Genomic DNA, 26,698 nt, shown 5'->3' on the forward strand with positions numbered 1-26,698 from the left:
GCAGAGCTCCACTCTTCTGTTACAGCAGGACTTCCCTTCTCTCACTGAATGTGAGGGGTCCTAAGCTCTGTTTAGAATCACTAACACTGGTAAATAAAGTGAATAAAATACGAAGTGCTGTCAGTTCTTCCCACCAAAACACAGGAACGGGGTAAATTAATCAGCCATTCTTATTTGTCAAAAGGGAATAAAACAAGTTCATGGCCAAGTGACCCTCATTTATGAGAGAATTCCTGACAGAGGCCCAGTGCAATTGGATCTTGCCACAGCTTAGGGGATAGGACACTTCTGTTTAATGCAGTCTGAGTTTTATCAGAGATATCAAGGTCTGATTCATCTGTGAAAGCATCCATGTTTTAGACTTGAAAAGTATATGGCTGTAGTTAACAGAGCTGCCTAATCACATCTTCTTCCTCAAGTAAAAGAACTCATTTTCCCTATACGCAAATCAAACCCGTAAATTCAGACTTTGGCACTATTTCCAAGTGGTCCTGTTTGAAGTACAGAAAATCCTGGGATTTTGAGGCATTGTCTGTACAGACAGAAAAGGAAATGTCCTAATGAGATATGCAAAGCAGTATGGTCTCTGGAATAGGGCACCAGATTGAGATTCAGGAAACCTGGGTTGTTATCACAGCCCTGCTATTGCTTCTTGCCTTAGTGTGCTTTAGATTCCCTGCTAGCCATCTGTTTGTTACTCAGAGCAATGTGCCCAGTCTTCCTGTACCCACTTAGCCTGAGAAATTTGGTGTTGTTCCACCTCTTGCTGTGTCTAATTCCTTCCTCTCTTCCCCTGGCCCCGCACATGGGATGACTGTCACTTCTTCATCAGCCCTCACTCAAAGGCTACTTCCCTCCACTGGTGGCTGTGCTCTTGTCCTGGCAGAGCTGGAACTCTGACAGCTTTGTTACTGCTGGATGTGTCCAGAGCTGCTCAGGTGCAGGCTTAGCCTCTGTTCCTGGCCCTGACAACGTGACATGGAGCACCACGGGCTGGCCTCCTGCATTGTTATTCAGCCTGTATCCTCACTGTCTGTGCCATCCTTTCCTCCTTAGCTGGAACACTGACTGCATCTGGGGAGTGTGGATAACAGAGCAAAACCCCTTTTAGCTCCGTTCTCCACAAGGCACAGGGAGATGTTTAGGTGCCTGGTGGAAACTGGTTGCCTGGAGCCATCCTTCTCCTGAGAGTCTGCAGATGCCTCTCTGCTGCAGTCCTGTCTTGGACACTCTCACCGATGGGCAAAAACCAGGAAGAACAGGAAGAATGGAAGAACAAGTTCCCGGTGCTGGAGTGGAAATCATTGTAGATTTAACAAAAGCAATAGTGGTTAATGTCTCTTCTGCAGCCAAGTGGAGAAGTTACCAAGAGAAAGTTCTTCTGATTCACTTATATCATGTGCTTTTCCACTAGAAAGTGCAGAAAGGACTTTACACTGAACTTTGTGTTACTGTCATGGCTGTAGGAACCTGAGCTCATTCTGAATTAATCCTCTTGTTTGTAGTTTGAAACGAGTTCAAGTTTGCCTCAGTTCTGATTACTGTTAGCTGAGCATCTGCCCCTAAATGTAAATGTATCTGGTAAAACTCTTCTCCACCATCAACTTTGGACATTTTCCCCTAACTGTTAAGTCTGCCAATAAGTCTCCACAGTCCACGGACTCCTGCTGTGATATGTGAATGAATCAGAGGCTGCTGGAATCAGGAATGGGGGCAAAGACAGTGTAGAGATAGCTATTATTTAAAGATAATTGAGTGGAATGGGCAAAGGAACAAGCTGAAGAAAAATAGAAACCCCTCAGGATATCCACACTCTGCCTTCTCTGCAGATGAGTCCCAGGTTCTTCATTGAGTAAGTCTGCTTTTCTACTTCTCTCAAAAAAGAGCCTAAAACAGGCACTTTTTCCTTCTAGTGCAAAACTCTGCTCTTGTCCATTCTAATGTGAGAAAGGCTGAGAACTGGTCCATTTGGGTCCTCTTCCTGAGTCTGTGTTGCATATAATGTATGTTTTCTGGAAAGGAAAGCTGAATGGAAAATTTTGAATCTTGGTTCCTTAGGAAGCTAAACGTCCCATTGCACACAGGCCCTGAAGAGCACTTTTAGTGAGAAGCAGAGAACTTTTCACTGCATCATAATGTGCACAAGTGGGAATGTAGATACCTACTTTTAGCTCTCCTGAATTTAGCTATGAGGAATTGACCTATTAATCAGAATTAAGTCATTTATTTAATAATTTTCAATCCTTCTAAGACTTGTATTCTGCACTGTACAACTTAATTCCCATTTCTCTTGTTCCCCCTCCCTCATTCACTGTCACTAGCACGTTCCCTCTTTTTTGTCTGCAGCAGCAGAACCTAGATTGAGGTGAGACCGGGCTGCTTAGGTGGACACTAGATCTTGCTTTAGTTGCACAGGCAAAACTGGAGGACTTTGATACCAGCTGCCTACTGTGGAGAAAGATGTAAAATGCAGAAGATCCAATAAAGGGACTGTTAAAATCGTCAACCTGTGTGTCACAATTAGGAAGCAGAGAAAGCAAAGAAGATTTTGCATGTTCCCAAGAGTTACTGGCAGGTCTTTGGTTACAGTCAGGTATCATTTGGGAATCTGTAGATGATTCACCTAAACCTTGAGTGTGATTTTTCTGTGTTGTGCATTACATCTGTGATATGTAACATATAATGTGTTGCAAAATTAATGTTTTAGAAACATTCAGGCCATTTTGGGATTGTGTGGTTGCAGGTTGCAGGGTGGTTTGTAATTCTGGAAGCATTATTTTTTCATATAATTTGAATATATTCAAAAACATTTGTTCTACCATCAATGAGAATATAGTGGGTATTCTCTTCCAGTGTCCTTTGGGATATGTAAGAAAAAAGGAAGGTGACAGTTTTTGTTGGACTGATAATCTTTTCATGGATCCTCACCTAAGAAAAATGTGAAGTGTCACCATTAAATGGGCAGGATCTCGAGTTTGAAGGTTTCTGGATCAGAGTCAAAATGCGAAGTATTTTCTGATCCAAATATTGTTTGAGAGTAAGATATTTCATTGAGTGTCTGTCTTCTGCCCGTGAAGGTTACAGCAGAGCTGGATGCTTGGAATGAAGATCTGCTGAGGCAAATGAATGATTTCAATACTGAGGATCTCACTCTGGCTGAGCAGCGATTGCAGCGTCACACTGAGCGGAAACTGGCCATGAACAACATGACCTTTGAAGTCATCCAGCAAGGGCAAGACTTGCACCAATACATCATGGAGGTCCAGGCTTCAGGTGAGAAGAACAATTTGATATCTATTTTACATAAACAAACAAAAAACAAACAAACAAGCAAACAAAAAAAAAAAAAACCACACAAACCAAAAAACCAAGAAAAAGCCCAAGCCCCCAAAATGCATAGCAAGCCGAAATACCTCAGTACATATCAAATAAGCTTTTAACATAAGTATAAGCAATACCTGTCTTTCTACTCCCAGAACTGTTCCACAAGTTTTGAGAATTTTGATTCAGGATTTTATGTAAAAACCTGCTATTTCTTTGAGAAAGAACAACAAACTGAGGAAGTAAAACTGAATTTCAAGTTTCATTCAGAAAGTTTCACAGCTGCAGGATGGAGTGTGTGATTGACTCCACATTGGATAGAGAGGGGAGGGCAAAACAAGCTCCTTGTCCTTGCTCCAGCTCAGAAACAAGCACTGCAGTCATGAGCTACAGATCCTTGAGCTGGGCAGTCAGACCCAGGTCTGGATGCAGTCTAGTTGTTCTAGACTCCTAAACTTGTTAATCTTAATGCAAATTGACTTTAGTGAGAGTCAAACTGACCAGATGGGCTGGCTCCATTCTCTGCAGACTCGAGTACCTTCTCCCTGTTCCCCATTTCAGGGTGCAGACATGCCCGAGGGAAAGAGAGAGAGTAAAGGGAGAAAGAATCCAGTTATCCAAGAGTCCTCTGGGAAAGTATCCAAATATGAGAGCCTTGAAACCAGTAATGAAATGGAACTCTTGTTTCCAGCCAGTTCTACTTGGAATTGTTTTGTGTAAAAAGGGAATATGGTAAACCATACTGGAATTCTCCTTTTCAGAGTGCACTTAAAGGTAGCAACTTGGGTGTAAAAAAGCCTTTTGAGATGTGCTCTTAAATGAAAATCTTTCCTAATTTTGATAGGGAGTCTGTCTGATGCTTCTCAGAATAAGGGAATCTCTAACACATCCTAAGAGTCAAAATTTTTGTATCCTTGCATTTTGCATCTGGAAAAGGACTATCATAATTCAGATTAATCACTGCATAAAGCCCAGAAGTGAATGTTACTTGTGTAGTGCTTCAACCTTCTAAAATGTTTGGAAAGTTTGCAAAGCAAGAGCAGTTCCTCTTCTTTCCCTCATTTGAAATAAAAAGAATTTTATGGTATTATTCTTTGGCAAACATTTTACCTCTAGGCACCTACCTTCAGAACATTCTGGCAGTATCCAGCCTGATTTGGCAGGCTGCACTCAACAGAGGCTTGAGGGCTGCTTCAAGAGGATGTTGTGAACTAGATAAGTCTGTGAGCCTCTCTGAGATCTGCCCACACAATGTCTGGCCCTATGCTTCAGCCTCCCTGCTATCTGAGTTAGAAAACTTGTCCTAAGACACTGGTTAAGATGTTTGTGCTCTTTTGTTTGTTTTTTCATCTTGAAGGAATCCATGGAAGGTAAAGAATATGATCCAGAACAGAGCACAGTCAGGAGCCTCAATGACTGATTTTTAGAAAATAAAAAATAAATTCTGTGTTTGTCAAGAAGTTAGAAACAACTTCTTTTGGATTGCTGACAAAAGGTTAGCAACTCAATGAATTGACTTGTAAAATGTTTTTGTAAGATTCTCTAAGGCCACTTTCTGTGAAGCCTACCTAATAAAAATCCACTGCTCTCAAAAGCAGGGAGGCAGAAGTCCCATGGGGATGTAGAGTAACTGTAGTCAATCAAAGGTAATGGCCATGTCTACTATGCATGGAATGCTAAATGCTGGGAGAATGGAAAAATAACGGAGAACGATAGTACTTGGGAGCCTACTGCTTCTAACTTCAATAAAGAACAGTTATACTTCATAAAAAAAGGTTTGAATTTTACTCCCTCTTCCTGAATCCTTTATCATAGCCATTCAGGGCATAGGGTAGGGGATGATTTTTCTTAACTGCCAGAGCTGAAAACTTGCAGAGATTCTGAGAAATGAGCTGCTATTGCTGCTTCCTATTGTACACTGTCACCACTGCTACAATCAAAACTCAGCTGTAGCCACGGAAGATAGAGCCAGAAAAAAATGTGATTTTCCGGAGCCATTCTACCTAACCAGCCACCCTTAATTGACCAAGTTTCTTCCCTTCCCTATAACTCTCTTTGAGCTTTATTCTTTTCAACATACCACACAGGAGACTGACTTGTCTTGGAGGTCTTTAAGCCAGCAAGTCTGTCAGATAAAATTACATCCATGTGCTGCCATTTATGATGTCTTTTTTACTTGGAGGTCTTGAGGAGGTAGAAAAAGAAGGTTTTGGACATTCAGCCATGATTTTTGCATGTCTGTTGCAGATTTGGAGCACTGATCCTTACTAGGCTGTGGAGTATCTGGCAATCCCTGTGAACATTCTTATGTTGGTACAATAAATCCAGTGGTTCTGTGATGCACCAGGTCAGACTCTGTGGATATTGAGGGCATCCATACAATCAGGCTTCTCTGTAAGCCCAGTATTTCCAAAGTTCCATCCAGCTCAGGGTTATGTTTCTGTGATTCCTTCCAATACTCCAGCACATGCAAGTGAACCTGGATTAGACTGTTTTCTCCATCAGAATAATTATTTTTTAAAGAAATGTTTGGTTTTGCTAGAGAATAGGTAAGATCTGGAAGTCAGGTTGCATTTCCTGAAATTTTGCTGTACTTGCAAATTGTTGCTAAAATCTGTGTCAATCAGGAAACATATTTGTATGTAGAGAATATTATAGTAGTATTCTCAACAAGACTGGAGTTTCTAATAAGCCAGCCCTTTTTGTTTCAAGGAACCTATCTGCTATTTTTCCTATTTGATTTTAGCTCTTCTGCTGATAGCAAAGCTAAATATGTGGGTAAATACTCACAGAAATGGTTATTGGTTTTTCTGGATGCTTGACTCAATACGTTGAAGGAGCCTGGTATTTCCAAAAGTGACAACTTGGACAATTCTGAGAAATCCATTTCCCACAGAAAGTTTAGGATAATTATTCAGGAGTAATTCAGCACTTGGGCCCAAGCTGTGGTGATGTGCTCAGGTAATTTATTAGCATATGCACCTTAGTCTGATTCTAGGCATTAAAAGCAGTTGCACTCTAATTGCTGGTTAATTGATTGTGCAAATTTATTTGATTCATAAAGTCCATTTGCATTGTCAATATCACTGTCATAATGAGCCCCCAGTGGGGGTCTGTAATGGTTTACAGAGTTCCTTTTTATATCTTAGTCAAATTGCTTCTAAGTCAAACCTGAAATACACTGTAGAGCTGAAGTTGGGGATATTTATTCAGTACCTGCCTGATACGTGTAAGATTCAAAGTCCTTTTGCTTCCTGTTCATCAAGCTAACATTGTGCACCTCTTTTCCAAGTGTTGCATTGCTTAAAAGGGAAGCAGAAATCTATTTCATTTGCTTTGTGATGTCCTTTATAGTTAATTATAACTGTAGTTTATATTGCAAAGAAGAGAATATAAACTCTGCTATCACAGGTTCTTAATATTTCAGCATAAGGCAGGTTTAAAGCAGTTTCAGAACAGTTTTGTACAGTTTAAAAAGTACTACCCCTTCCTTAGACTGAATTGTATCTCACATTGCAAGCAGTTCAGGTGTCACTAATGTATGTTTTGTAGGATGCCAGTTAGTGTGGCTCAGTACTCTTTCCCGTAGGATTTTTTAAAAACATTTTCAATTCAATATCACTCACTTGACATCTGCTGCACTGTTTGAGGCAGTAGAAGAAAATGGCAACCAAGTTCATTTTATCAGAAAGTCAGCTGTGCTTTTCTAGCTGTCAAAACACAATGTAAAGATAATATCTATGAAATTATTCAGGAAACAAGGCTTTCTATTTTGCCAACCAATACTTGAGAAGAAAAAGCGCTCTCACCGCATGTGCTGGCACCACAGAATAAATCTGCGTGACATGTGACAAGCAGGAAAGGGCAGATCATTCATCATGGGGAGCACACACTGCCCTTGGATAGCATCCCAGGCAGTTCCCTGGTTGCTGCTGATGAGTTAGCACGACCAGAACTGCACCAGCTGAGTGTGCGGGAGGGAAAGCTGTGCATTTAATACCCAATAGGTGGGGTGAAGTCAAGCATACAAAAAGCCATCATGTCCTCAGGATACAGAACCATATGCAGGCTAATTGCAGCAACAATGCCTGGTGTCTGGCAATTGAAAAGAACTTCACTCCCAAGAATAGAAACATATATTAAATTTCCAGTTTTAAATGGGAAGCCAGGGGCCATTCCACTTTATTTGGTAATGAAGGAACTGTTTTGTTTTGGCTGGGAAAGGGAATAAGCCAATCATTTGCATTCCCATGTGCTTTTTCTGATAAAACCAGAAACCAGGAAAAGGGATAGGGTTAGTAATAAGGTCATATTTATTTTGGGTGCTGTACTGTGTAGATACTGCTGAATGAAAGTCATGAGTCTCTGAGGAGGATAAAGAGGGAGGTAAAGACCACTTTCTAAATGGTTTTCAAAAATAGTGTCCAAGACTTTTTTTCAGCAGCTTCTAATTAACACATTTCTTTTTTTAATGCTGTATTATTCTGTTGAATCAAATGGCTTTGGAGGAAAGTGCAGTGTTTTCTCAGCATTACTGCAATCGTATTATTTTTATGTTAGATTCCTTATCCTTCCTGCTTCGAGGCCAATGGCAAAATTCCAGTAGACCTTCATAAGGGAAGAGTCAGGCCATTATTAGTTTGCAATCCCAGGGACTGCAGTAACATGGGATGACATCATATTTCCTCCAGGCCAAACCTTCCAGTTGCACTGGTAGTGAACCCAGCGCTGCAGTTCCATCAGTGGCACCCAGAAGAGAAGTGTGAAGCTCTGGGCTGTATTTCATGTAACCATTACACACAAGGCTCACAGTGTCAGGAAAACATTCAGGAGGTAGGAAGGGCCTCAGGAAGTCTCTTTTTTTAAATCTCCTGATCAAGTCAGGGCCATGAAATCAGACGAGGCCTTTGAGGGGTTAGCAAGTTCATGTAGGATGCAAGGGAGGGGGATGTGGTACTAAGACACCCTTTCTGTTTGCTGTGTAAGGATTGGACAAAAGTCAGTCTGTGGAATAATTCTGAATGAACTAAAGTCTGATTTAAACTAATTCATTGATGATGATCCTCTACAAGCATCCAGATAGAAAAAGGTTTTCTCTATGGAGTTCCCTGCACTTGTAGCACTACTGTAGATCTATTTGACTTTTTATATTTTCTTCATTATCTCTTTTCTCTTCTAGTATTTTTTTTTCAACATGCATTTCAAACAAAATATAAGTTTGTGAATTACCCTAAGAAACTGAGGATTTTTTTGTCTTTTTTAAAATTCGATGTTCATGCAAGTTTTTGAGCAAGACTGTGCTTAAGTCAGTCCAACTGGCCAGATGCTGATGAGTCAGATAAGCAATGGCCACCAGAGAAACACCACTTTGTAGAAAAATGTAGTGATGAAGATTAGGGAGCTGTGAAAGCCAAATATTACATGTGATAAAGTTAAGTGAGAAAGTTGCAATTCAATGTGTTAAGTGGCAAAAAATTTTGAAGTTTCCAGTTATGCAAAATTGAAATTTCAAGTAAGTGCAATAATCTCTCTCTCTCTGCATGTTACAGGCATTGAGCTGATCTGTGAAAAAGACATTGATCTTGCAACCCAGGTTCAAGAACTGCTGGAATTCCTTCATGAGAAACAGCATGAGCTGGAGCTCAATGCTGACCAAACTCACAAGAGGTTAGAGCAGTGCCTACAGCTCCGGCACCTCCAGGCTGAGGTCAAGCAGGTGAGAGTTGTCAACCACTCATGAGGGGCTTGAGGGGGTTTTCAGCCATTACATACATTCACACTGCTAAGCCAGTGTCTGCCGAGGGACTGACCTTTAGGTGGGCAGTCTAAATCCCCCTTTCCTTAACAGTGCTTGATTTGCTGACAGGTTACAGAATGGCCCTTTGCAAATAAGAAGGGGCTCTGCTCTCCCAAGTGCGCCTGGTTTTGGCTTCATGAGCAGTTATGGGAATTCTGTGCAGAACTGACCATGTACCTTCTCAAATGGAGAAATGGCTTCAGACTCCAAGTGTTCTGGGAATATAATTATTTGATTTGTGACCAGATTTAAGCTGAGGTGGAAAACAGGCCCAAAGCAAAGGAAACTGAGCTGTGAGGCCTAAGTATGATGTTATATTCGTTTCACCTTTTCATTTATTGCTATACATCTCTTGTCTTGCAGGTATCTTTAACATCTTCCGGTGATTTAAAAAATTCTGTCAGTGGTCTCTAGATCCCAGGACTTGTTTAGACATCTTAGTATTATTAAACTTCCTGTCTTTCAGATTTCATCCTAGCATAGGCAGTCATGTTCTGCCTCCCTTGGTTTTCCCTAACATTTAATTTGGATGCCTCATGTTTCTTTGTTTTCCTTTGCTGCACAGGATAACATTACGCTTCCTGCTTCCTAGCCCATAGGTGGCTTCACACTCTAGTGTATGTCTGTCTTTTTATTGAATGTTATTGATTTCATCAGGAAAACCAAGAATGTTTTTCCAGACATCTGGAATATTCAGTTTTCCATTTTACTATAAAAATAGTTGGGTTGGGGGGTGGTGTTGGGACAAGTGTCCAAATACTAGGTGTTCATGAAAGATATCTGCTCATTTGTTTACTTAAACACATACACACACTCTCTGAATGCTCAGTACATATGATCATAAATATTCACTTTTGATGACAGAATAACTGAGTGATGCTTTATCTGAATTGCTTTATCATTGCCAGCAAAAGAAATCCTTCACACTCAGCAAACTGGCAGCACTAACAGCAAAGAAAACTATGTTTTCTTTCAAAGTCCACTTTGATGTGAATATTTTTCAACTCTACCTAAAAGTAGCATAGAAGTCTCCTAATTTTTATTTTTAAAATATGGTCATTTTGCATTTGTGATTATTGAAGATCAGCATCTCACGAAGTTCTGGAGCTCTGTAGACTGCTTGGTGTTCTTCTGAAAAAAAAAAAAAAAAAAAGAAAAGAAACCAAGCAAAACCCAGAAATACTCTGTGATATTTATAACCACATCTTAACATGATTATGAAGTATATACTTTTTTTTTCCTATAGGTTTCTGAAGTTTCTTATACACAGCTTAGCTAAGCTTGGAGGTATATGTGATAGATTTATGGTAAAGCAGAGCCATTTTGATTTATGACAGAAAGCAGAGAGGAGTTACATGTGTAGCAGAAAGGCTAAAGATGCAGGTTGCTCACTTGTCTGGGATGGAGTGCAGTCAGCCCTGTGGCTGCTCCTGCAGCCATTCAGTGGCAGTGCAGCACTTTCTGCAGGTACCTGATGTTATTTGCCTTATTATCAAATATCTGCTGGTCCTTAACTATTTTACAACTGAAATCTACCCAAAGGAAGTGGTTATAGGACTGAGCTAATACTTACTGTGAGAGAACAGCTGCCTTGAATTAGTATTTCCTTAACAGAGCTTGGGACCATCGGAGGTTTTGTTATTATGTGACCTCTCGGCAAACCAGTAGTGAAAAAACATTTTATTTGTTCAGCTGAATACTAAGCGCCCCTTTGCTTGTTAACTTATAAATTACCACAGCTACAATCTCCCTTAGAAAGAGGCAAGTTAAAATATTTCTATGTCCTATCTACTTGGTTTCCTGTAAATGAGTCATATTCCCAACCATTTAGTGAAATTGGGAAATGTATTGATTTTGGCTTGCAGTTCATCTCCAGTCTGGTCCAGGTTTCCTTCACTTTCAGTTTAGTGCATCTGAGATGATGGATGATCTCATTACCAAATTGCTCTTTCTCTTGTGAATGAGTTGAGATGTGGTTGTTGCAAGACACCTCCTGTAGCTGTGTTAAGTTCTGCTGACAGAGTAAAATTGGTCAAAGCTGCTGCATGTACATGTGTTTGCATTCTGATATAATAGCTCATGGAAATAAAAAGTCCTTTAACTGTCTCTGTCTATTTAAGTTTCATTTACCAGAGATTTCTGCTTTATATCATATGCACCAAGGGTTTGAATGCCAAGACAATGAATTGAAGTTTGGGGCCATTAAAGTGGAACAATTCCAAAAGAGATGTTCTGTGAACTGCTTTAGAGCAGAAATAGTAAAGATCAGTAATTCACAAGGTCTTTGTTATTAAGAAAAATTCTGACCAAGCCTGATTTTCCCTCATTTGGATCCTCATTTCTGACAGAAAAAAATAGAGCTTGGACTGCTTACATAAAAGTAATAGCAGAATAGATTTGTGGAGATCAGTTTAAAAAAACAAATTCTAATGCTGTGCCTGCAGCTGTTTGGCTTCCCTATCCCCTTAATTTATCTTTGCATGGTTTGGGCTTTTTTTTTTTTTTAATAAGTTTTGAACTTGACCTGATTTGCTCCAAGATATCCTGAAGGTGTCCCACTATACTTGCTTTCCAGGTTGTTTTGAAGTATATTTAATCTTTTTTAATGTGCTTGTTATCCATCTATTTTTTGTTGTTTGGCATTAGATTTGCTTCAAAATATATATGCCCAAAGGATGATGGGAAGTAGTCATTTGAGAGACACTGAATATGTTTGTTTTTTTCCTAATCTAATGTCAAATAGCTCCTGGAAAACAGATGAAGTTTTAAACATGGTTAAAATTACCAGAAGCTGTCCTTGATGGTTAGGTCTGTGTTAGTAAAAGCTTCTGAAGGAAGCTGCAAAGGGTCTGGAGGTGTAAAAGATTCACTTATATTGTTTTGTCTTCTAAATTTAAAAATCTTTTTTTATCTGACTGGACAGGTATCCATAGCAAGGCCCTAAGTCTTTTTTAGAAACATGAAGGAAGGCATTCTGACTAAACTGAGCAGTAGACAAAAGCGCTGCATGGTATAGAGCTCTCATTTTTTAAGGATGGCTAAACAAGGGGTGCCTCAATCTTTATTTTTCCTGTAGAGTCTGACTCCATGCTGAGTGAAGATGGCAGAGTTCCAGGGAAAAAATTAGGAGTTTTAGAAGAATTTGGTGCTATTATTTAATTACAGAGAATCCCTGTACAGGAGCATAGCCTCTCTAAAGCAAATTGGAGTCAAAGGTGGGAGTTGTTTCAGAGTTGTGGCAGTTTCCCTGTTAAACAACCCATGCCTTGAAGTAAAACTGTTCTCCAGTGACAAGTGGCTTTTATACAAGATCCCATAAAAATGTTTCTGCTTCTCTGTTATAAAAAATTGTTAGGATGTATAACAAAGTCTTTGAAGATTTATTTAACTCCAGTATTATTTAATCATTGCTTCTGCAAAGCTGATAAAATCTGTAATTTGTAGAAAATGTCTGTTTAAAGATATCTTTTTGAGTTGGCATGTCTGCACATTGCTAAATAATGGTGAAACTATTAATATGGGAAATAATCATAGAAGTGCTTTGGTCCTGTATTAGGAGCTTTTCTATATATTTTAATGAAAAGGTATTAAGCACTATATGAGTAGAGGTCAATTTGTGAGCAGGTCTTGTAAACCAGATACAAATGTGTAAATGCCCCCTTCCAGCCAGTTCCCTATTCTAAACCAGAGACTCAAGCAATGTCTCTGCAAGGCTTTTGAACTTAGACTTAAGAAGCTTTGGTTGTGAAAGTGAATTTTTTTTCCTTACTGTATGTAAACAACACAAGTAAGAGAGAAACACTACTATGAAAATAGCCAATGCAAATTTCAGATAAGGCTCTAACATTTAAATGCCAGACTTCTCAAAGTAGAAAAGGGTTACTGTGTAAATGCTTCCAAGAAAAATTTGCTAGTGCTTGGGTGCTCCTTGGACCTGAAAAAAGGGATGTAGGAACCCCAGAATGGGTGTCCAACCCCATGCTCTGGGGGAAGGAAAGGGGCAACTACTCAGGGGTGGCAGCAGCCTTAGTCAGGAGCAGTGCTGGCAGCATTGCTGGCACATGGAATCCACCAGTCCACCTGAACTGCTTTTCCCTGGATAATTTGAGTCTGCAAGACTCTTGAAAAGAGGGATGAATATGTGTTGTTAACACAAGAGGAAACCTGGCAGACTGCTTGTGTGGTGTCTCTTCCTAATCAAGTTGCTTTGTTTTAAGACTGAGTTTCCATGTATTTTTTTGTGATGTTTCACTATTTAGAGGCTCAGATATTTGTGTGAAATCGGTGTCAAACTGTCTGTGGCAGTTTTTTAAAAACTCAGCTGAAATGAAAGAAAGGAAAAATAAATGTTGTATTTTTAGCATACACACTCAGTATTTTCTACATTCCAAATAGTCCAAGGCTGGTTACATTGTAATTTGTAAAACATGAAAGCATCTCTTGCCACGTGGTGTCCTCAGTTCAGGTCTTTCCCAGGTTCAGTGGTCCTTTGGTTAACTTCAGAGTTTGGTACCATGCAGTTGGTAATAATGCAGGGTTCAAGTCTGATGGGTTATAGAAAATGCCAGACAATACAATTTCCACATGATAACTCAACTGCTTTTTCTTTAAATCGTGATGCATTTACCACAGGAACAATTACACCTGCTGATGAAAGAGAAATGAATGAAATTAAATCTTCCACACTGCTGTACTGAGCAGAATGTAATTTTCTACAAATTAGGGTCAGCTACATGTATAGATGTCTCCCTTTTTTCTCCTAGGGAAAACTCATTTTTTACCCTACAGGGAACTGAATGGTACTAACTAGGGTCATGCATGATGTAGGGATGAAAAACAAAGCAATAAAAAAATCCCTGTTTCCTCCAGGCAATTAATGGATCACTTGTAGAAAATGATAGTACAAAAGGGAAATTGCTATGTAGACTATTGCAGAAAAGTCAATTTTGGAAGTCATGAGCTAAATTTAGGGCAGTGATTGAGCAGTCAGGATTTCCTGTGGATCTGTGAATTGGACTCAGCAACTTTCTGGCTTTACTGGACTAATATGACACCTTCACAGGTAGAAAAAAGGCTTTGGGACAACACAGGAAAGAACTTGCATGTGTATTCTGGGTGCTAATTTCCTAAACACGTGTCTTAAAATAGCAGAAAATGTTGCTGCTTAAATGAGTACAAGCTTGATGGATTAATTATGTACATTTAGGATGTGATTCTGCAGTCATTACAGCATGGATTGCATGTCTACAAATAATTTTAACACATCTGAAGTAAAGCCTCTTGATTAAACACAAAATGCAAGACTTGACATTTTTTCCTAGCTGCGTGCAGGTGGAAACTCCAACTGCATCTTAACTCCATGCCAAATGAATCCAACTGTGTCCTCTCCCTCCTCCCCACTAAGCTCAGACTTTTGTGTGAAAGAGGCATAGGCAAGTGAAGCAGAGAGGTGTTGCAAAATCTATGATTCCTGTCAGAAATTTGAAAAGATGTTTAAATTCAAATCTCCCTCATTATGCTTTGTAGTTTTGCTCTGGGGTATTTGCATAGGGGCCCATTCATTTTTGTGATCAAACCTCGAAAATGAATGTTCTTTGCTATCCAAATATCCATGTAAAGGGAGTTTAATTCTTCAAGCAATAACTTTTTCAATGAGATCTTTGCCTCTTGTGTGTCATTAAGACCTTATGCTAGGATTTCTTTCTGCTCACAGCTTCAGCCCGAGACCACACTTGTTCAGGCAGGCTGAAGCATTTTCTGATAGGTGACTGCATAAACCCTGGTACTGAAGCAACCTTTCAATGAGCACATCCTTTGTTTGCAGGTGCTTGGCTGGATCAGGAATGGGGAGTCGATGCTCAACGCCAGCCTGGTCAATGCCAGCTCCCTCTCGGAGGCTGAGCAGCTGCAGCGGGAGCACGAGCAGTTTCAGCTGGCAATAGAGGTAACACCAACAACTTCACTTTGTTTCTCCTTCCCAGGTGAACATCGCACAAAAGGTTATCTCATGGGCATCAATTATTGCTTTCCTGAAGGAAGGGGAGGAATAGAAGCTTTAGAAAATCAATTTATCATTAAACTCATAATGTAGCCAGCAGCTAATAGTGAAACAAATTATTTATCACCTGCAGCTAATTCTTCTGCTGCAGATATCAGCTTTTCCATTCATGAAAATGACACTCAGGCATCTCCTGAAAATTTCTTTGATAAAGAAATTAAGAAGATTGAAATTCATAAAATTATCTGAAATGGGAAAAGTTTTCTTTCCACATCCACACTCCGGAGGTCATTCCACAGCATTCATTTGTGAATATTTTTTTTTACTGGATAATGCTCTCACACTAAATAATTTTTCATTCAGCTTTCCTTTCATGAGCACCACAAAAGAAATTCGTTCCAACCCTCATCCTCAAACAACTTTGACAAAAAAGAGGCAAGAGGGGCAATTTTTAAGAAAGGATTCCTAAACTGCTTTTCCCCCTTCTTGCTCTGGAGTAACAACACATCTTTGACCTGGCCCTTGGAAACTGATTGTGAGCCAACCCATTTGCCTCACTCACAGGGCCAGGAGGAAAAGCCCCTGCTCTGAGCAGCTTTCCTTTGAATGAGAAGGTAGTGAAGGGCTAAGGTCTGCCCTGAACAGGGCTCTAAAAGATTCCTAATTAAGCTCAGTGCTTCATATAGCTCTGTTATTGTGAGCAAACCCTATACTCACAGAGTGTGCTCACATCAATTGCAAGAAAGAACTTGCTTTCTGGCATTGTTTTTTTCCTGTTCCAGCTTAAAAGGTGTGTGTGCTTCCCAGATAATATTGATTGTTAGGTTTTTACAGAGAAAAGAACAGCTGAAAAATACCCATATACTTGAAAACTAAACCAAACTTTAAACTCTGCAAGTATGGAGGTTTGAAGAGATGCCTGACTGGGGGTGGGAGATGGGGGGAAGAGGAAGGGATGTCTCCTGGTAGACTTGAAGTTAATCAATATATATTACAGTGATGCTAATAAGTATAGAGTTTAAATCTCAGCTAATGACTTATTTTGATCCAGCTCTGCTCAGAGTAATGAAGGAGCAGCTGCTGCAGCTCCTAAAGGAAAATGAAGAAGTTTTTTATTAATTCTGTATGAGCTGACTGGTACCAAGCTGTGCTGACCACATCTTGGCAGCCACCACCAGACAGCAGTGGGGAACAAGACACCCACTGGCTGAGTTATCACAGCTTCTGACATTGGGGAAGTGCTTGCATTTGTTGGTGAATGCAAATTGCAGAGGGAGAAGAGGGTTACACCATAGTAAGGGGGAAATATGTTTTCAAAAAGAAAAAAAAAACCACTAGATTAAATATTTAAAGTATTTAAAGCTCAATATGGGGAAGAGATCAGCAAAGCACACAAGGCAGACTGATCTCTAAAAGCATTCTAGATGTGGAATTGATTTTCAGTTGAAATCCTTCAAAGTCTATTTCAAACAAGTATTACAATTCTGACATCAGTAAAGCAGCTGGATATTAAATTTAACCAGTTGTTCTTGAACATCTTCCTAAGTTTCTGCCAAGTATTAATCTTTTTTGTTTCCTAATAGCTTTCTCTACATTGCATTATTCATCAGTGTATTGCCAGATGATTTCAAGCTTTTTTCCAGGTTCACGGCTTAGATCATAAAGCTATCACATGAGAATTTGTCAGCAGCAGTTACAAATGGGACATAGCACAGAGGAGTGTGAGAGATTTTAGGGCTTCTGTTCAGAAGATTAAAATCAAATACTAGAATTAACCATGTCTGAACACAGTTACTCAGGAGGCTGTGAAGGAATGGGGGCTATTTTAGCAGCCCACAGAGGCCACCACTTGGTAACTCTGAGAGGAGCTGGTACAGGCCAAGGAATGGGGCAGATAACTCAGTCCTGCCTGTAAAGTGGCTACTGAGTGAACTGGGGAATGGTGGTGGGAATGGTTTGACTCTCCCCAGCTCTGACCTTAAAGGTAGGAGCGTAAGTCTAATCTCCAGTATGAGTGAACTGACTTTCAGAAATGCATCTTGTAGGGGCTGCTACTTGTGATGAAGTTCATGCCCTTTAGGAAGACATCATTTTTTCTGGGATTGATGTTTTAAACAACTGCACAAGTAAGCTGCTGATGCCAGGTAAACTGCCTGGCAAGAGCCAATTTAGAGTGATTAGGCCCATAGTTTGCCAACTGTTTAGAGTTTGCTTTTGGGCTGTAGGTTGTGGGGGATGCAGTCAGCACTGAGGCTGGGTGAGAGCTCAGTGAGACCTGCCTGCACCAGGCAGTCAGAAAGGACCCCTGGGAACCCCATCCCATGTTACTGCCTAAGGGGCAGTAGCTGACCAGTGGAGCCAGCCCACCTTAGCAGCGCTTACGTGTTCCAAGCTTTATTAACATGTTGCAAGTGTGTGTGAATAACTGAAACTAAAATGCTTTGCAGAAAGTGACTGTTAACTGAAGATAACTCTGAAAATATTTCACTCTCTCGCATCCCCATGCTCACGCCTCGCTTCACCTTTCTACCATACATCTGGCACATCTGTGCAACCTCTCTTTCCTCCCCTCATACACAGTCCCTCTTTCATGCCACTTCCTTACAGAAGACACACCAGAGTGCCCTGCAGGTCCAGCAGAAGGCCGAAGTGTTGCTGCAGGCTGGACATTATGATGCTGATGCCATCAGAGAATGTGCTGAGAAGGTGGCCCTGCACTGGCAGCAGCTGATGCTGAAGATGGAGGACAGACTCAAACTTGTCAATGCCTCTGTGGCCTTTTATAAAACCTCTGAGCAGGTGAGCTGCACAGTGCCACTTCTAAGCCATAGTAAACCAAGTCTGAGTCAGTAAAAATTCTTTCTTTGGCAAGTATTGCAACACAAAAAAACCCTAAACACAAACAAAACATAATCCCCTCCCCCCCAAAAAAAAATAAAAGACAAAAAAGAAGCAGCAAGCAGTTTGTAATAACTTTCATCTCAAAATTTTCAGTGTAGCAATATAACTCTTGAAGGTGATATTTTTGTTGGGTTTTCTTCAATTTTCCCCTTTCAAACAGGAATATTTTTTTTTAATCCCACAACTTTTGTTTCAAGTTCTCATGATACTTAGTTTTGAGGAATGTGAGTCTGCTTTTCCTTGAGAACCGTTTGCAATTAATTAATTGTTACTTTGTGAGCCAATGTTTTCACTAGTACTTAAATTACCACCATGCCAGAAAAGATGCCAAGATTTGAAGGGATTTCTCTTAAATCCACCTGCAACACAGATAATTACAGCAGGAGCCCATTATATGCTATCCCAACTCTACTTCATTCCAGGTGTTCATGAATTGCAAAACACATTCCAGTTGGCTGCTGGCATGGTGAGATTATTCATCCCTTGCACAAGCAGGTGCCCTTTATGCTGTAGTCAGTGAGAATTAGTGTCACAGTGTGGCTACTCGAGCAGCCTTGCCTGATGTCATTTACTGCAGCCAGGCAGTTGGTGTTAGCAGGGACACTGCAGGACCCTGTGGTTTTACACAAAAGGCTGCAGTGATTGCCAGGACATTTTCTATTGTTATTGCCACACAGATCCTCAATTAGAGAACCAGACATGGGAAGATTTTTAACACAACTAGATATGTCATTAGGGAAAGAATGTACTTTTCCTTAACTTGGAGGCTGGAGATGATCCTTGGGCCACTTTTTGATGTCATTTGTTTAATGTATTTTTAAGACTGTTTAAGAGGAATTCATTCCTTATAATTAATGTATTTCACTGTGAAGAGTTTCAAACAGATTTACAGTCCCTGATTCATTCAAGATCAAAATGAATTACTGCTGATGGAGGAGTGTGAGAAATGAAAACTGTTAGGGGATTCATTAGAGCTTTAGACAGTTAAATGTACTGGCCAAAATATGCTTTGGCAGTAATTTATCAGTTCGGTCTCTTTTCCTGTTTCCAAGTCTCAGACAAGCACACTGCAGTGCCCATGAGTTCATTCATTGGTTGTGTCTATTCAGCAAATGTGCAGGGCAAAGATCGTTCAGACTTTGAATGCTCATGAACTCATGCTGCAAGCCTGTCATCTTCTCTTGGGCTGCACAGCTGATCTACAGTCCTTAAGGGTCTGCTCCATGACTGCCTGACAGTGGAATGAATCATTTACTGGATCCTGAATTCTCTGAGCATCCAGAAAAAGGAGCTAAAAGAACGGAGAGAGTGTCACATGCAGCCAAACTTTTTCATGCCTGTCTTCCCCAAGTATATTATGTTCTTGACATTAGTGGTGAAGCCCTGGATTTCAAACAGCCCAGTTTTTCTCTGACTTCACTGACAGCCCATTTTATATTCACTTCTCTCATCACCTTAACAGAAAGATGGTCTTTGCATGTGCAGGGACAATTCTTTCTGGAAATAAGTGAATCCCAGGCAGTCTATTTATTTTCATTCTTTAAATCACCAAAGTCCAATAGAATGTCGAGGTTTTCAAGAAGTAAAATGGAAATGCTTTTCTGTGCCTATATAACATGTAAACCACTTGCTCTCCACTAAATGTTTAAGAGTGAATGCTGGTTTGCATCCAAGCAAGAAGATGATTTTGGATTGCCAAGTGCATAAGGTCCTTGCATAATGCATAGTGCATAAGCCTGGCAGCAGGATCAGTTATCAACTCACCTTAACTCACCAGTTTTAAAGTGGACTTCAATGTGCTCTTGATCAGATTTACATGAAAATGGCCTGTGATAGTGGGGATGATTGGGGGTGATTCTAGAGTCTCCTCCAGACTCTTAATAATGTGGGTTTCCCTGAATTATAACTGTGTCCATATTAAAGCTGCAAGAGTGAGCAAGAAAAGGATGGATATTGCTACCTGGATCCCAGCAATAACTGACTGGGTCATCTCAGGTGTGAGTCTGTAGGAAGAGCCCTTTGGGAAAGAAGAAAGTTCTAAATGTCCTGGAAAACTTTTGCTGTGTCTGCACAGGCCACAGAGAATATTCTCAGGATCTGTAACATAGAAGACTCAGCCTTGTCTGAGGCAACTGCCTAATTTCCAGGCTGTGTTGGTTTATTTACCTCATTTCCACTGTTCCACTATTCTAGCAAGATAGAACATATGTGTGTGAGTCCTGTGCAGTGGAGCACCTGCATCCACCTAGATTGTGACCCTCATTTAAAGTCTATTGGTTTCCATCAGCCTTTAAAAAAGCTGTATAGGGAGCAACTAAAGTATAGCTGAAGAGAATTAATTCCAGCTTCAGGCTTTGTTTCAGGAAAGTATTTAAGCATGTGCTTTTCTTTAAGTATGTGTTAAGTCCCTTGACTTCAGTAGGATTTAAACATGTTCTAGAATAGGGACTGTTTCCTGAATGATCTACTGGGGCTGGACTGACTCCTGCCTTGATTCAACCTTTTGTGCTTCCTCCCATCATTCATTAGAAGAGAAGAATGATTTCTCAGCCTTAAACCAGATAAATTGTATCCCAAACAGTAAAGATCCCTGCAGGTAAGAAAAGCACCTTGATCATTCTGTCTAGGGCCTGTTTTATACCCAGTTACCCCCATGCTGTGGCCCATAGTACAAAAATGAAATGCCATTGGTCACAGACTTTTACTGAATGTTCTCCTCCTGGTTATGATTGTGGATAACTGAGCTGTGCTATGGGCACGTTTCAGGTGTGCAGCGTGTTAGAGAGTCTGGAGCAGGAATACAGACGGGATGAAGACTGGTGTGGAGGCCGAGATAAACTTGGGCCAGCAGCTGAGATAGACCATGTCATCCCTCTGATCAGCAAACATCTGGAACAGAAGGAGGCTTTTCTCAAGGTCTAATTTTAGTTCTCTAATAAATTAGGAAAACTTTCCATTAAGTAGACAATTTAGAGCAGTGTTGGTAAGATTGAGAGGATGCTCTGATGTGTAATTCAGTCTAGCCAGTTCAGCTACTGGCTGGCTGTATAAACCCTAGGCCAGTTTTACTTTGTTATAGTAGGGGTAATGAGCATTGTTATCAATACATATCTCAAAGAGATGTCATCAAAACCAATTAGGTGATTGCATTTGGAGTGGAGCACAACTAACAACCAATTAGTTGTGCTGGTTCAAAGTTCAGTTCTTAAAATTGCACTATAAATGACAGGTATTACACATCATTTTGATGTTATCTTGTAAAAACCATACAGCATTTCAAATTTTGTTCTCCAAGCCAATAACTGAAGAACAACTAACTGAAGCAATTTTGTTCCTGCAAGGCAGCACCAAGATGGAGACAGAAATTTCTTCCTGCCTTCCAGATGCTGCTTTGGAAGAAACAGGCTGACAAGTGAACTGTCAGCCAGCCTCCTACCTGCCACTAAAACTGATACATAACATGAAACTACACTTGCAGTCAAGGCTTAAGAAATTACACCTCTAGATTTGTACATTTTTTGAAACAATGAGTACTTTTCTTGAGAGATGGCTTAGATTTGGTTAGACAGAAAATATGTGAGGTACCAGTTCTTAACAAACAGTTGTTTAATTACTGTCATTAATTTGCCTTCATATATAAAATGAGCTACTATATTAAATATTACTCATGTTGTAATAGGTCAGTGAGACTGTTAGTTTATTAGCTGAGTTTATTGACTCTTAGCTGAAGTTCTCATCTTCCCAGAAAGAGAATTTCTTCCCACAATATAAGCAAGAACTCACTTGGTCCCCTTTGCTTTCTTTGCTCATCTTTACTGATTCTTTTTGGTGGGGGCTGTTCTTCCTAGGCCTGTACCCTGGCCCGGAGGAACGCCGAGGTGTTCCTCAAGTACATCCACAGGAACAACGTCAGCATGCCCGGAGTGGCGAGCCACACCAGAGGGCCCGAGCAGCAGGTCAAAGGTTGGTGCAGTGACAGCACTGAAGGTCTGGTTTGCCTCCCCCTCTGCAGTGGGGTCCTCCTAAAGTCTGTGAATGTGCTCAGAAGGCAAACTCTGTTCTAGCATCATTTCCTTTACCAGATCACTCTGCAGCTACGCTCGCTTTGTGGTGGTTTCTTAACTGTGCGGTTTGGGAGTTTGGTTTCGGGGGTTTTTTTAGCAGCCCCTTTGAATCAATGCCCGTTTTTAGGAATTGTGATTTTGGGCTCTCTGCTTTTGGGAATAAGGTCCGGGTAAAGTGATTAAATTCATCATTGCATAGCTTGTTTCTGTATGCACTCAGGGAATCCCTAGTCATGCAGATGTTTTCCTTTGCAGCCATTCTGAGTGAGCTGTTGCAGAGGGAGAATCGGGTCCTTCACTTCTGGACCCTGAAGAAGAGGAGATTAGATCAGTGCCAGCAATATGTTGTCTTTGAGCGCAGTGCCAAGCAGGTAGTGTGAAAACCACACCTTGTCCCTCTGTCCTGGCAGTGTGTAAAATCTCCTGTATCCATGTAATGCCTCTGTGTGGGGCTCCTGTTGCAATCTCAATTTGTGTTTAAACACTGTAGCTTTTGAAAACATGGCAAATATAGATATTAAAACTTAAGACAATTCCAAAACCCGACAACAAGATTCACTGTTTTTGTCACCTCAGAATAATTTCTGTATTTGTTCATTTGTTTGAAAAGAAATGTAAGAGCAAACTTGTTTTGTTGAGCTATTTCTGAATGAGAAAACTGCTTTCCCTGCAGATCTTTCTATATATAGGTGGAATTCCCCACACTCCTTTTTGTCCTAGGAAACACAGAGTACCATTTTGTATCCTTTCCCACCTGCTTTCATTATTTTATTCTTTTTATGTGTTCCTAGAAAGTGTTTTAGTATGCAGGGTATTAAGTCCCACTGTATTTGATATTCTTTGTTTGGCAGAGGTTTTTTTTTTTGTTTTTTTTTTTTTTGTTTTTTTTTTTTTTTTGTCAGAGGTTTAATTCTTGAAATACAAAAGCTGTTTGTTTTGTTTTTCCTTTTTTTTTTTTTTTTTTTGTCATTCACAGGCCTTAGACTGGATCCAAGAAACAGGCGAATATTACCTCTCTACTCACAACTCCACAGGGGAATCAGCAGAAGAAACTCAGGAACTCCTGAAGGAATATGGGGAATTCAGAGTACCTGCCAAAGTAAACAGTGACTTTAATCTCATTATGCCATCTGCTTTAGTCTGTACTTATGGTACTTATGGTCTTGTTTCAATGCCTTAAATCTCTGTCATAATATTCCCTTGATTTTGTAGTTGCCCTCTAAAAACCCTAGCCCTGAAGATAAATGATTTTTGAGAACTTTTAGCAAGATATAGGCACGAAAAGGAGGTTTGCTCCACCCTGGTTACTACTGGTTGTAGAAAACTTCTGTTCTGATCAGAAGGAAGAGAAAGTCCATTTGCATACAGAGTTCACAGCAATCTAATAAGACATTCCATCCTCAAGCAATCATTCTAGAATGGCATAGAGTGACTAATTGATCTGAACACATCCAAGGTCACCATGGACTCCTGGTCTCTTTCTTCTGTCTTTAAAACCACAATTTGTCTCACTAATTCCAGCTGGGTTGATCACAGATGATCATTTATCTCATTCGAAATAATCTGCTGATCCCAACAAAGTACTTTAAATAGATGAGTCTTTAAACTCCAGGGTGAACATTTTTGAATACAAAACTGCATTACCAAGAATATACTAATTTATATGGAGCAATTCTGGGAAATCTGGTGAGGTTTATATAGGAATGGTGATTGGATCTGCTTCAGACAAATTAATTCAAACCATAGGTAATTCATAGACAGTGAATCCACAGAGGTATTAAGAGTCTCTGATAAGGATGTAAATTGTAGAGTTGGACTGCAGGAAGACCATGGCTTTGGTATTATGTAGCTGCATTTCACTGTGTCCTGAAATTGATCTTCTGTAATCCTTAAATTCCTCCTTAGGCTGTCCGTGCTTGTATGGGTTTGATTCACAGGCTTTGTGGTGTTCTTGTCCCCTTCTTTTAGCTTAGCTTGCATGTTTCTGAAAATGTGAGATAGCTAACAGTGGATGGAAGGTAATTTCTTCAGTCAGGACACATATGAAATTCTTTTAACTACTTCTGAATTCTAACCACCCATAATTGGTCCACCTGAAATTACATTCTGGTTCATAATTTAATTTTTATCAGAATAATCAAAATTCCTAATGAAGTCTCCAAATCATTTTGATTCTTGACTTAGCCTAGGATTGAATTTTAGACCTTGTTCATTAACAGCCATTACTGCCTGTTTCTTACACTGACACATCTAAGTCTTGCTCCCTCGGGCTGTCCTACTGCTGATGAAGAATATTTTCACTGCCATGTGGAATCTGGCAATCTGTAGCTGAAAGCCTTCCTGATCCCAGTAACTTTCTGGCCAAACCAATTGTTTTAAATGCAAAATCACCAGTAGCTTTTGGGAATTAATCACCCTTTAAATATGACAGGAAGTTAGATTTTTACATCTCCATACCTAGCCTTGCTTAGGTACTCATTTAATTTGATAGGATGATGTCTGATTCAGCTGTTAATCTATTATGGTGGTGAAATTTCTTGAATTTAGTTTTGTGTTTGAAATCTGCTGGATGTTTTCTGGTCTGACGTGCGTTTGTCCATTTGTGGTCAGATCACTGATAATGCCAAGTACCTGACAGTGTGTCTTGCTTCAGGCATGGGGGATCAGCCTCTCTGTCTTTGACCACAGGCTTGCCAGTACCTCATTTCCTGGATTTGGAATCAGAGCTAGAGTTTATAACTAGGTCCTTTGTGCCAGTTTTCACTATGGGGCAGTTAGAGCCTAAGTGGAATAGAAAAGACCTCTGGAAGGTTTGGGGGCTCAGTGTGTGCTTTGGAGTTCAGGCATCTTTTAGCTGGTAATGTTCTAACTGGACCGAAAATACCGATGGAGGATTTTGTAGTAGACCATGAATTTGGATTTAAATTCTGTTTGTTTTTGAAACAGGCAAGTAATGACTCAAAATCACTTCCTGGGCTGATATGTGGTGTATTAATGACCTTCCTACACAGGTCTGCAAATCCACCAGATATAGACTCAGAGTAACTTGGTGTACTTTATGGGGTGTGATTTTAAAATCTTGTCTTCTACTCCAAGGCTCACCAAAAATAAGCTCTTGCTTATGGGAAGGAGGCATGTATAACTTCCAACATGTTTTATGTGTTTGTGTCTGCGGGGTTTCAAAAACTTGACTTTCTATCTTCTTCAGCTTCATAAGTGTCCTTATAAAAATGTCATTCCTTTCATGTTTTACTGAAAGTTTGAAGTGTCTGATTCTGTATAAGATGAAATACAGACACTCTTTAATGACATATAAAAATTGTGAACTTCTTTTAACTGCTGTGTGAGTTAAAAGTAAAGGAAATAATAATAAAATATAACCAAGGACCATATTTTGGGCAGCAAACAAAGGAGAAAGTGAAGCTCCTCATCCAGCTGGCTGACAGCTTTGTAGAAAAAGGACACATACACGCCACTGAAATTAGGAAGTGGGTCACCACCGTAGACAAGCGCTACCGGGACTTCTCTCTCAGGATGGGGAAATACCGTTACTCCCTGGAAAAAGCCCTTGGAATCAACCCAGAGGTACTGTAAGACCCAGTCCTGTTGGGGTTTTATATCAGAGTCACAGAGGAAGGTGAAGCTTGTGGAATGAATGCTGTTGGTTTTTGTGTGCCCATTAGAAACACTGAACACTCAGCCAGCCCACCTGGCCACGCTCAGAACTGCTTCTGGAGAAAAAGGGTTAAGGGGTTTTTCTGTGGTTGGTCAGTGATGTGAGGAGAGGTAGATGAAGATCAGAAAGATTTTCTAAACAAATGTTTGCACCATTTTTCAGGAGCCCATACAACTTTCAGGAGGAAAGGAGGGAAAACACCTTAATTGAATTGAGTCTGTGTTAATTTTTGTATAAACCATAAATCCTGCTCCCACACCATTATTTTGTGTCCAGTTCAAACTTTGACTCTAAGTTTTTATTCTCTCACCCTTTAAATAGCATAAACAATTGATCCCCAGCCTCATCTCTGAATTTTTTAGGTGAAGTAGAGCATTATAAGAAGCAAAAATTAGGATCTCCTGCTATTCCCTGGCCACAGTATTAAGGGAGAGTGCCAGAAGCAGAAACACTTAAAAACCATTCAGTCAATGACTCTTTGGAATTAAGTATCAAGAATAAGGAATAAATTCCCTCACACCCTCATGATACTTCAACTGCACTGTTCTTCATAGGACTTCTGTTTTACACAGAGTTCTAACCACAGCCTGGAAAGGTATCCCATGGTAAATGGCCACTGAAAGTTGTCTCTGCATGGTGTTCTACTTCATCAGACTGTTTTTTATGAAGTCTCATTCTAGACAACTAATTTAGATATGAAAGAGTAAGGTAATTTAGACCTTTTATCAGTATTGATTCCTAATTAGGAGAAACAGTGAAGATTACAATGAATATAATTTCTGTTTTTTTAAGATTTCTCTCTCAGGTTTTTATCTCTTCTCACAGTACTTCTACTTCTCTCTAAGTTTCTTCCTTTTTGATATTATCTTATTTTGTCCTTTCTTACCTCTTTGATCTCATGAACATGCTGCACTTTGCACAACAGTAGGATTACAATGAAG

At 40.0% G+C, this 26,698-nt stretch overlaps 1 protein-coding gene across 1 annotated transcript in view; it reads left to right on the plus strand.

The window, feature by feature from the left end:
• KALRN (kalirin RhoGEF kinase) overlaps nt 1-26,698 on the plus strand; it is a 407,865-nt gene that overhangs the window by 302,017 nt on the left and 79,150 nt on the right. The window contains exons 14-22 of the mRNA XM_053983017.1: nt 3,078-3,273; nt 8,871-9,037; nt 14,943-15,062; nt 17,697-17,915; nt 20,784-20,933; nt 21,866-21,980; nt 22,337-22,452; nt 23,058-23,180; nt 25,484-25,666. Of these exons, the coding sequence (XP_053838992.1) occupies nt 3,078-3,273; nt 8,871-9,037; nt 14,943-15,062; nt 17,697-17,915; nt 20,784-20,933; nt 21,866-21,980; nt 22,337-22,452; nt 23,058-23,180; nt 25,484-25,666 (1,389 nt within the window). The remainder of the gene's footprint in view (nt 1-3,077; nt 3,274-8,870; nt 9,038-14,942; nt 15,063-17,696; nt 17,916-20,783; nt 20,934-21,865; nt 21,981-22,336; nt 22,453-23,057; nt 23,181-25,483; nt 25,667-26,698) is intronic.

Source organism: Vidua macroura, chromosome 7 (genome assembly GCF_024509145.1).
Source record: "Vidua macroura isolate BioBank_ID:100142 chromosome 7, ASM2450914v1, whole genome shotgun sequence".
Lineage (NCBI taxonomy): Eukaryota > Metazoa > Chordata > Aves > Passeriformes > Viduidae > Vidua > Vidua macroura.